General features: G+C 31.5%; 1 protein-coding gene across 5 annotated transcripts in view; it reads right to left on the minus strand.

Annotated features, from left to right (window-relative positions):
- LOC114335389 (sulfate transporter) overlaps nt 1-12,089 on the minus strand; it is a 128,837-nt gene that overhangs the window by 37,584 nt on the left and 79,164 nt on the right. For 4 of the 5 annotated variants that reach the window (XM_050644352.1, XM_050644353.1, XM_050644351.1 and 1 more), the window contains exons 2-5: nt 10,696-10,843; nt 5,580-5,735; nt 5,390-5,500; nt 5,038-5,207 (exon numbers count right to left, since the gene is read on the minus strand). In XM_050644352.1, the coding sequence (XP_050500309.1) occupies nt 5,038-5,207; nt 5,390-5,500; nt 5,580-5,735; nt 10,696-10,795 (537 nt within the window). In that variant the 5' untranslated portion in view covers nt 10,796-10,843. Of the gene's footprint in view, nt 1-5,037; nt 5,208-5,389; nt 5,501-5,579; nt 5,736-10,695; nt 10,908-12,089 lie in introns of those variants that run through there. The other variant, XM_050644350.1, reaches the window with a different exon arrangement.

The raw sequence follows: 12,089 nt of genomic DNA on the forward strand, positions 1-12,089 counted from the left end.
ATATATTAATCATAATGCTCCTATATCAATCTATAATATCGATGGCCTGGAAGCAATACCTCGTAAGTACCAAAAATTCAAAAATCACGCTTTTGGTGCCGCAGTACTGATTTAAACCTTTTCTACCAATCACCAGAAGTATAAAGGCACAAAGCAATGAATATCGTACTTTTCATCATGTGCCAATACCTCGTACGTGTTTATTTTGCTGTGGTAGTTAATGTCGATTATAACGTAAAAGTTTGTTCTGCAAGTTTATACTATAAAGTTTACCAGTCTGGCGATTGGTAGAAAAGGTGTATGTCAGTATTGCGGCGCCAAAAGCGTGATTTTTGGTACTTACGAGGTATTCCTTCTAGGCCATCGATATGTGCTTTTAATTCAGTTACCATTCTACCTTTCTTCCTACATATTTTACCTTCCTTATGTATATTTTGTTCCGATAAACAATCAGATTTTCTGATTATCTAAAAATATTTCTAAATTGCTCCTTTCTCTGAAAGATTTGCCAGCGCCTGTCTGCTGTAGATTTATATTCTGTAGCCAAGATATTATTGGCGCAACTATTTGTCTGTAAAAACTCGAAAACAGGCGCAATAAACATGGATATTTTTCCACTTAGTAGTGCCAGAATGCTGCTAAAAAGCGGGAGAATGTTCTATTTGAAAAAATATAAATTACCTCCAAATATTTTTACTTCTCTGCATAAATTTTGTACAAAACTGACGGTTATCAGAAGCATATTACGTTGTTCGCTTTTTTTCGACTGTTTCAAAATGATCATATTTAGACATTGTTAAATTGTTTTTCCGTCGACCGTCCATTTATGATCAATTTTAACACCTAGTCGATTCATTCACGGTTTTTGCTCTAAATTTTAAAGAACCGCTTGGATTGACATGCAATTTGGCATACGTATAGCTTACATGTCAAAGAAAAAAAGTGATATTGAGCCGATGTGTGCTTTTGCCCTGGAGGTGACTTTCACCCCCTCTTGGGGGTGAAAAAATATATGTCCAAAATAAGTCCGGAAATGGGTAAACTGACTAATTTTAAGTAACTTTTGTTCTATAGAGCTTTTTCGCCAAGTCAACACTTTTCGAGTTATTTGCGAGCAAATATGTTACTTTTTCAACAAAATAACCACATTTTTAGACGGTTTTTTGCAAATAACTCAAAAAGTAAGTATTTTGTCGAAAAAAACGTTCTTAACAAAAATATAGCCTATAAAAAAGTAAAAAAAAATGGTGTACGCGTTAGGTCTCTGGATCTCGTAGAACCAGAGTTATAGCCAATGAAAGTAGATTCATATTCACCAAATTTCAAATAGAATATTTCGACGTGAAATATCCAAAAAATTAAGCAGTTCTTGGGGAAAACCCATTATAACTTTTTTAAAGTGTTTAAAAAAAGCTTTATTCCTGTTTTTACAAAAAGTTTCTAGCAATAAATTTAAGCAAGTTACACTCAAAATAATGTTGGTCCCTTTTGTTTTTGCAAAAAAAAATTTGGAAAACCACCCCCTAATTAGCAACTTAAATGAAATTAATCATTACCGCTCCACAAATTATTTTACTTATATTGTGTTTATATGATCTGTAAGTTTCATCGATTCAAAGAGCTTATTTTTGAAAAAATTTGGTTTCAAAGTAAAATTTTAAAAAATTTAAATTTTGAAAAATATTCTTTTTTTCAAAATAACTTAAAAATTGTTAGAGATACCAAAAATCTCGAAAAACAAAAAAAGTCAGATTTTCTTTTCTGAATATCATGTATTTTTTGTTTTTCTGTTAGAGAAAAATTGATTAAGATTTGGTGTTTCTAAATTTGCATACATTCGTGATCAGTGACTCGTTCAACCTCTTTTATCCTCAGCCCTTTCAATAATAAGGACTTTCAACCGATGAAACTTACAGATCATGTAAACAATATACACACGAGTCAAGAAACTTGTGAAGTCGTAACGATTAAGTTCATTTAAGATACTAATTAGGGGGTGATTTTCTCGATTTTTTTACCAAAACCAAAAGGGACTAACTTTATTTTGAGCGTAACTTGTTTAATTTTGATTCTAGAAATTTTTTTTTATAAAACAAAAATGAAGCTTTTTTTAAACACTTTAAATAAGTTGTTACGAGTTTTTCCCGAAATGTGCTTCATTTTTGGTTATTTCACGTTAAAGTATTCCATTTGGAATTTGACGAATATGAACCTATTTTTCATTAGCAATAACTCTGCTTCTACTAGGTGTAGAGACGTGATATATACACCATTTTTTTTAAATTTTTTACAGGCTATATTTTTGCTAAGAATATTTTTTCGGCAAAATTCTTACTATTTGAGTTATTTGCGAAAAACCGTCTAAGAGCGTGGTTATTTTGTTGAAAAATGAACATATTCACTGCCAAATAACTCGAAAAGTATTGACTCAGTGAAAAAACTCTATAGAACAAAAGTTACTTAAAATTAGCCAGTTTATCCATTTCCTGACTTTCTTTGGACGAATATTTTCTCAACCCCAAAAGGGGGTGAAAACCACCCCCAGGGCAAAAGCACATATCGCCACAATATCACTTTTTTCCTTTGACTTGTTAGCTATGTGTATGCCAAATTTCATGTCAATCCAAGCGGTTCTTTAAAATTTAGAGGTTTTGCAATATTTTACCGTTAAAGAACGGACTAACCCTCAAAATCATTGATTAATGACCCCTATTAATTAATGATTTTCTAATAATGAACGATTTCATTATAGGCAACACAACATACATTGCTTGCATTAATTAATTAAACGCTCTGTGATTGGCAGTGACCTGTGGTGTAGGCAACCAAACAAATACCTATTTATATTCCCACTAAAAAATTGAAAATCAAGTAGCCGCTGTTATTACTATCTGTCATTGTATGTCATTATTTACTTTATTGTTTAAAATTCTGTGTATTTGAAAAATCAAAAGATGGATATATCTTTATTTCTGAAAAGTACGGTCGACGGAAAAGTTTTGTAACGAACTTGTGAATTAAAATGGCGATTAACAATCTCGAACATTAACGCGCTCGCCCGCTCACGCGTTAAAATATCTCAATTGTTAATCGCCCTTATTAATACACTTGTTGGTTAAATAACTATTCAGCAAAAAATCATATAAAGTATACACATTTAATTAACAACGTTTCAGGTACTTGGCAATAAATATTTTCTACGAATTTCATTGTCTGAGATTTGTTTATCTGCGAGAGATTATTATTTAGATTTTGGCACAAAATAAAAACAATCGTAGATTTATGGAAATTAGGTGTGACGATCTGTCTTCGCTGCCTCCTTCTTCTTAAGTTGCCGTCTTTTTTTCAAGGTTGGCCATCATCATGATTATTTAAACTCTTCACTGATGTTCTAAAAAGCTGCCATCATACGCCATATTTTCCTAAAATCCTTCCATGCATGATACTGTGCAGAATCTATTGTGCAGTTTTCGTAGCTTTGTTTCAGTATTAAGTTCTATTTCTTCTGAAAGTCTTCGCAAGTCTAAGACGAAACACTAACACTAAGACTAACACTATTCAACTGAGTAACCACTTGCAGGAATACTATGTACATAGTAGACAGCTTCAACTATTTCGGATCTAAACTTACGCGCATAGAAATCGACCCACTTAAAAATTTGGTCATTTTTGATGTCTCATATTTCCTTAACCTGTTGGCCGATTTAAGTGATTTTTTGAACATGCTATAGCCTGATTCTTTCGCAATACCACTGTAATAATATTGTTGTTAAACAGGTAAATTTTCATTGTATACCGGGTGTACCAATCAAACTGTGTTTTTTTTTCTCAAAGTTCGCCTCACCCTGTGGAATATTCTACTATTTATAAAATACTGAAATTAAAACCCAACTATAGCCTCAGGTTTTATTAACATTTTGTTCTTTGATTCATATGTTGGATAATAAGAAAGTTAGGTGCTTTAACAACTAGACATGCTCTTCGTCAATACACGGTGTTTCTAAATAAGTGCGACAAACTTTAAGGGGTAATTCTGCATGAAAAATAATGACAGTTGGCTTTATAAACGTATGTCCGCAAATGTTTCGTTTCCGAGATACGGGATGTTGAATTTTTTCTTACAAACTGACGATTTATTTTATTGCTTTAAAACCGGTTGAGATATACCAATGAAGTTTGCTGAGTTTTAAGAAGTAGTTATTGCACATTTTTTGATATACAATCAAGAATTTAATATTCACCTTTAGCGCGCATACGTGTAATATGTCCGATCATATTACCCGTATGCACACTAATGGTGACTATAAAATTCTTAATTTTATGTAAAAAAATCCGCAATAACTATCTCTTAAAACATACCAAATTTCATTTGCATATCTTAACTGGTTTTAAAGCAATAAATAAATCGTCAGTTTGTAAGAAAAAAATCAACATCCCGTATCTCGGAAATAAAACATTTGCGGACATACGTTTATGAAGCCAACTTTCATTATTTTTTCATGCAGAATTACCCCTTAAAGTTTGTTGCACCTACTTAAAGACACCGTGTATTGATGAAGAACATGTCTAGCGTTTAAAGTACCTAACTTTTTTATTATCCAACAGAAACGAATGAATTAAAAAGAGGAATGTTAAGAAAACCTGAGGCTATAGTTGGGTTTTAATTTCAGTATTTAATAAATGCCAGAATATTCCACAGGGTCATGCGAACTTTGAGAAAAAAACACAGCTTGATTGGTACACCCGGTATACAATGAAAATTTATTTGTATAGCAACAGTATTATTACAGTGGTATTGCAAAATAATCAGGCTATAACATGTTCAAAAAATCACTTAAATCGGCCAACAAGTTTAGGAATAATGAGACATCAAAAATGACCAACTTTTTAAGTGGGCCGATTTCTATGCACGTAAGTTTAGTAAAGAGGGAAAATTATAGGTGTTCTGTATCGGTGACGTTCCTATATTGATACTGCCGTCTAGCAAAATTAAATTGTCACCCTCTTATTTAATTTGTATTATGAAAGAGTACTTACCTGAATAATCGAGACTATAAAAGTGACAGTTGTAGCCACTTGAACAGGAGAATAACCCATGCCCCTTATAACAACATCCGTACTGTTAGTATTGGTCGTATCAAAGTATGATGGGTCGGCATGTTCCAGTACTGCTTTTCCTGTCATCAAGCATGCTATTGAAAACGTACCTTTAATATAAACAAAGACATGTTAGTTTTTGTTCCTTAATTTATATCGTGTGTTACATTATATAACTTTTATATATTACTTTGTTATAATATTAAATGGTTTTGAAATCCCTTTGGCTTCACTTCAAAGCTAAATTTTCACATTACACGAGAAATGAGGGCTAAACAAAACAAATTCTTACCCATGGACACATGTCTTGACGTTCCCAAGAAAAAATATACTAATACTGGAAAAATGGCCATATATATTCCAACAACTGGAGGTACATTTCCTAAAAGAGCGTATGCCATACCTGAAAACAACAAAAACAGTTAAACGTGCCAATGATTTTGGTACAATGGAAGGTATTCAATTATTTGAATCAGTATTACCTTGAGGAATGTGCATGATAGCCACTGTGTATCCAGAAGCAAGGTCTGATAATATATCCGTTCTCCATTCATATTTAGGTAACCATCCCAGGACAGGAATGGTTGATTTTATAATACTTTTTGGGGAAACTTTTTCCTTGCATAATTTGTTCACAACTGAAATATAATATATAATATTACAAGTGGGTATTAATAAAATTACAAGAATATAATATGCAAGTCAAAACTTTTTAAAAGTTCGTGTTTTGTAATGGTGCAACTTTCCCAGATTTATATCCCGTGCTTTGGAAATAATTTTCACTAACGTCTTTTTTATTATAATTTATAAATTATTAATTATTATTAAAAATAAATCACTGCCGTAGATAAAATAAAAAATTTATAAATATATTAACGTGTCGTGTCATCTGAAAATGTGAAGCTGAATAGTTTGGGGAAGAATATAGATATTTTGAAAAAGCTTTAGTACATAACACATATATGTATTTTGATTAATATAAAATAAATATATGTATTGATGTGATCTTATTATTGATATGAGATAATATTCTTATATGTCATTTAATTTAATCAATGCATTAATAATAATCTAATTAATTAACCAGATCACATATCAATATGTTTTCAATCTCAGGGCTTTTTATAAAATTAATTACTTACTTACGTGGCTTCTAAGTATTTCTCAATGGTTCCTAATCGGGATAGGAAAGAAAAGAGTAAAATAATACACACATATGGGTTACAATTATAATCAAAATATTGTTTATTTTATTTAAATGGCAATCACTGCTTAATATTTGCTATATCTTATTATTCTTAAACATAACATTTACACATGGGAATCTTATTTCCTTTTGGTTTCCAATTGAAAGTTTTTATTAACATTTAACTATTATGATTTATTAGCAACAATTCTATTTAAGTTTGATGAAGCTTTTCTGATATTATTGATTATGTTCTTCAATTTTAAATGTGGTATTTAATACGAAAAACCCATACATTCATGTCCAAACAAATGAGACTGACCTTTTTCTGGTGAACTGAGAATGTCTTCACACAAGACCCGTTTCCTGCTATCCTTGGCTGCGATCAAAACCTCGTCCTGGCTTCCAGTAATGTTCTCCTTTGAAACTAGCTCGTATAGCTCTCGTTCCTGCTTCTGTCGTGATGCTGTGTTCTACCTTTTTCGAAACTGCAATCAGCTACCGGGAACTCTTGGCTCAAGGAGGTTCTTTACTCTCAACCTGGCCTACCTCTCGTTCCACGATAGATACTCCACACTCACGGAACTACACCGGCTTTCTCACTCTCCGTACACTACCGTCTACTACTGGACTTCACTTCTCGACAGCTCAAAACATTCTGATCTCTATTTTTCAGTCATTCACCTACTTTCTAAATATCCCTTCCAGATTCACAAATCAACCTTCCACCACCAACTCTCATTCGCAGTATTCCTCAAAACCAATTTTTAATCTTTCTAAATATGCTTAATGGATTTCAAAAAAAAAATAGTTAATTCCCATTCTAAAATTACTTTCTACTATTTACAAAATTTAATGACCTATTATCTACTTCAACTGAGTCTTATTTAGCATAGGCTAATGATCGAACCTTCCGCGAACAACGATAATGACCTATTATCTATTTCAACTGAGTCTTATTTAGCATAGGCTAATGATCGAACCTTCCGCGAACAACGATAATGGTACGCGCCATTCACTTTGTTTATTCTCGGCGTATTGTCCCGAGTTTCGTAAGCTTCTTCTAATCACTTCTTAAAATTAAACATAACAATTTGTTGTATACAGGTTGTTCTAAATTTATATGCCCGTGGTTGAGAAAATTGAAAATATTTTATATTAAATTGAATTTTGTTTATAATTATCAAAATTTAATTTTCATATCAAATAGAAATATAACAGTATATGTATTCACAAAGAATTAACTGCAGTACCACTCAACGAGAAGCTAAATACATTTTCTAAAGTTTTTTAATTTCATGATGGGCTTAACTGAAAGTAGTTAGCGAAATATAATGTCAAATTGATGTTTCTTTTGAGAAGCATCCCCACTGTTCGTTTTTAATTACCCATTGTTATAATTGTATATGTTTACTTCCTTATTCTCTTGTAATCTTCATACGCTTTTTGTGTCTTGCTGGATATAGGTACTTCAGGTAGGCTTTTCTCTTTTCCTTGCAGTTTTCTTTTACTTCTGTATAGAACCACGAAGAGACTTGTTTTTAAAAGAATGTTTATGGCGCTCTCTGAACAAACTGAAATATAATACGTCTCTTGTTTTTGTTTCACAGCGAAATTCTTGTGTATTATTTCTACTCCTACCTGAGTATAGAGACCATGTTTTCGCTGGAATTTTGCCACGTTGAATAGACGGGAAGTGAAGTACAAATTATAGACCTCCCCAGTCTTCTTTAATTCAACATTCGTATGGTTTGCAATTAATAGAAACCACGAAGGCGTAACTAGAATCTTGGTCTCATTAAAAGTTTAGTTTTCTTCTTTGAATTAGCCTTGTTTTTATCTGGCTTTCGTCCAGAGTTTCTTTAGTTGGGTCAAGATGTACATGCTTAAATTTTTGCCCAGCTTTCCTCGATATTTTATCGTTTTGCATAATATATGTACTTCTGCATTTTTCGCCTATTTTTTTTTTTTTTTGGTGTAAATACCTTATTGTGTCTTCCTGCATATATCTATAATTTTTATTTTGTGGTGTATTTAGGTACCTCATAAAATCAGTGTTTTTTGTATACGGTTGAGGTGTGGATTGGATACACATAAGTGTTCGTGTTTTAAACTAATGTTTTCGAGATACTGTACAATGTTCTGCGCTTAACTTCAAAACTAATCAATTATCTAGGAATTGGGGTAAGGAAGTAAAAATAAAAGCATCTGCTATTATATACTCTTACTAACACCAAACTTTTTTTTATTCTAGAGTACTAGAAGTAGAATTTTGCATCACTTTTTATTAACATTTTGACAATTATTTAAAGTCGGTTTATATAAAAAAGATATACAAAAAGATATATTTACTGTGTTCTTGTTCGTCAATATTAACAATTAGATTTAGAGCTTTTATTAACCTAGGTATATACAAAAATCTCTCAGGATTCTACATGGACGCAAGTTATTAATAAACCACTTTAAGTACTCTCTACTTTACAGGTTTATATTTTTTCTGTAATCTTATTATCTATTACGCAGTAATACATAATAAGCAAATTGCTTCTTGATAATTAGTTATGTTCAACACCTCGATTAAAATATACGTGTTAAACTCTAATCCTACCTATACTACCGCCATTAAAAAATATCTTAATAAACCACACAACAATAAAATATTTACCCTTATTTTTTATTCTATGTTCTGTTAATTTATAACTAGATATTTAGCCCCTATATTTGGTATTTAGCTTTCAGAGTCTTTGGGCTCTGGGAAATGGGAAAATGGGAATTCATTTTTTTTCGAATCCTGAGAAAACTAATAAGTATTTTTGGAAAGTTTAACCCTCCGTTATTCGCTATCGGTGTCACACACCGACGACAGAATTATTCATTCGGGATTTACAAAATAACTGGTTTTTTCTATCGCCACTTTCTGTACCTCTTCCTATCAACTAACCTCGTGTTAGTATACATTCTTACCTACTTGGGTACAGTTGTGCAAGTTTTATAGCTATTTTCGGTGCAAGACTCCGTAGCGACTAACGGTGTTGTTATTACTTTATTGGCACACCTTGCAGTTTAGGTAAAGATTTAGCATCTTATTATTGCATTTTATTGATAGGTTTTGGTCAATTCTTATTCATAGGTGTCCTTTGAAGCCGAACAAAAACGTTTGTTGAAATTAAGGAAATGGTTCCTAGCGAATATTTTTACAATATGTATATTGTTATACTAGGGTTTTTCATTTTATATCTGTTGGTTTTCAATAAAACATTTTCAAAAATATTTTTCAGTCATTCCTATACACAATATAAAATATTTGTATGAATTTTATAGCATTAACTTTTTTTTTTAATTGTCGGTCTCTGACACCGTAGCGACTTTTAATGCTCCGTTTATCCTAGCGACTAACGGAGGGTTAAACGCAGAATGAAATATTACGTTATTAGCGAGGGCCGAAAGTCCTTAAGAACTTCTATAATGTTTATTTTAATAAGTTACAGGGCTGAAAAACTAAGAGAAAATTTAGTGTGATTTTAAATTTCAAATATCTCATTTAAAATAAACCTTTTATTTATTCTAAGGGACTTTCGGCCCTCGGTAATAATTTAGTCTTTCATTCTGCGTCTATATTTTTTAAAAATATTTATCGGTTTTTCAGGAGCCGAAGAAAACGAACACAATATCCGTGGTAATATTTTCCAAATCTATCTTTGTCATACAACGCACTCAGTCGAATAGAATATTGTCAGAATATTGTCAGTCAGACAGTCAGACAGTGAAAATCAGTGACAATTTTAAATATTTGACATGAATCGGGAATATTTTGAGTTGTTGATTAAATAATATTGATATATAATGTATTTGATAAATAATTGATTTAAGACGTGACCTTTATAAAAAGTTATTTATTGTGTATTATTTATGGAAGATCCAAGCAGAGAATACATCAAGATATATTATGTGGTCCAAGTATTTTGTTGTTCAAAAATGTTCAAAATTGTAAGCGTTCCGTAGTAACAATATATTATTAAAAAATCACTTTAACACTTTTCCTTTTTTTCTCGATTGGGTATTAGTTTTTGTTGTACTTATAAAATATTACAATCACTGAATACACAGTTAGTGAAAAAATTATCACATTTATAAACTGAATAATTTGCAATTATAAAAACAACGGTTATTTAAGATCACTCAAAAGTTATCTCTTTAAGTTAATTATGACATTGTCAAGTAGAATGACATTCTAGTAATATTTACATATCCATACCAGTGTGAATTTTACTACACGTAATTTGCCATGTAAAGACAGAAAAGGTAGGGATAGCCGTAAAATAATTGCGAATTATGTACCCATGGTCTTAAAAAACACTGGAAAATATTTTGTGGTAAAATGATACATAGTGATTAAATCCTTTATTACTTACAGTTAGTTTGGTCTTTTTCATAATTCAAATCCTGTCTTAGTTGATCGTTTTCATATAAAGGCCGCTGGATCCGTATTTCTGGTGTCCCCGGAACTGACATTCTCCTATTTGGTGATACTATTTGATGATAACGATGTCAAACCATGAACTGCAAAAACGTATATTAAGGTATTGAATACTGGCGTCATGCAACAACACAGTTATAATCATTTAAAACCTAAACCTTTTATGTAAATGTATCTGCCTTTAAATTCTTATCGTAATCATTTTCAATGGACCAAGATAATATAATATAATTATTTGGTAATGATTTAGTTTTGAGATTTTATTTGTTTAAGATTACAATCAAGACTTAGACATCAAACAAATAATTTTAATAATATTTGATGTAAAAAATTGGGGAATTAAAAACTTAGTTAAATTATATATCACAAATTTGCGACTGTTTTGGTACCTATACCTCTAAATAAGCGTAAATCAATGGTCCACTTAACTCTACAGCATAAAAAGTTCGAAAGTAAATTACTATAGCAATGAAAATATATATGAAACAAGTAATTTCTAAACCGAGTTAAAAAAATCCTTTGATAATAGTTTTCAAGAACCCAAGAGTAGAATTTACTCATGGCGGATCCAACGAAGACATATGACATGGTCGCATGGTTCCCATTAATAGCCTATGGGTAGTACTAGAAAAGACCAGTATAAATGTGTCTATCATTCAGGCACTCAAAGAACTATATAGATACTCGTCATCTAAAATTAAAAGCAGAAATAAAATATCAAAAGGTTTCCCGGTCAACTAAAGAGCTAATGCAAGGATACTCTATATCGCCAGTATTATTTAATACACTGCGTCCAGCAAGTAATGCATACATTCATTATTTCGTAAACCGGCTATATTAAGAGCACACAGTAGCGATCAACAGGTAGCAACAAACGCGGTCCAAGATCTCGAAAGTTCTGCGAACTTTCAAAATTGAGGCAACAGTGCGTCAGTAATTCGACACTGACAGTGACGTTTATACTATCAAAAACAATAATTTTTATACACATAGGCGCGAAATGTTGCCAAGTCAGTGACGTTCGATTTCTTGTTATAAAAAAATCGATTTTTAGTAGTTCCAATGTGACACAAAATCTAGGCACGGGATAAAAAAGTTTATTTGAAGAAAGTATATTTTTTTGTCTTTCTTAATGGCGGTACAGGCTCATTTTTTCAATATTTTATTTAGTTACAGAGTAATTTTCACATACTAACATATTTCTAAAATTGGGCTCTGTACCGCCATTCTTTATTATATTACGAATATGTGTGCCAAATATCTCGACAAAATATTTGAAATTAGAGCCGCAATCTTGGAACGCGTTTGTTGCTACCTGTTGATCGCTAC

This window comes from Diabrotica virgifera, chromosome 2, assembly GCF_917563875.1.
Source record: "Diabrotica virgifera virgifera chromosome 2, PGI_DIABVI_V3a".
Taxonomy (NCBI): domain Eukaryota; kingdom Metazoa; phylum Arthropoda; class Insecta; order Coleoptera; family Chrysomelidae; genus Diabrotica; species Diabrotica virgifera.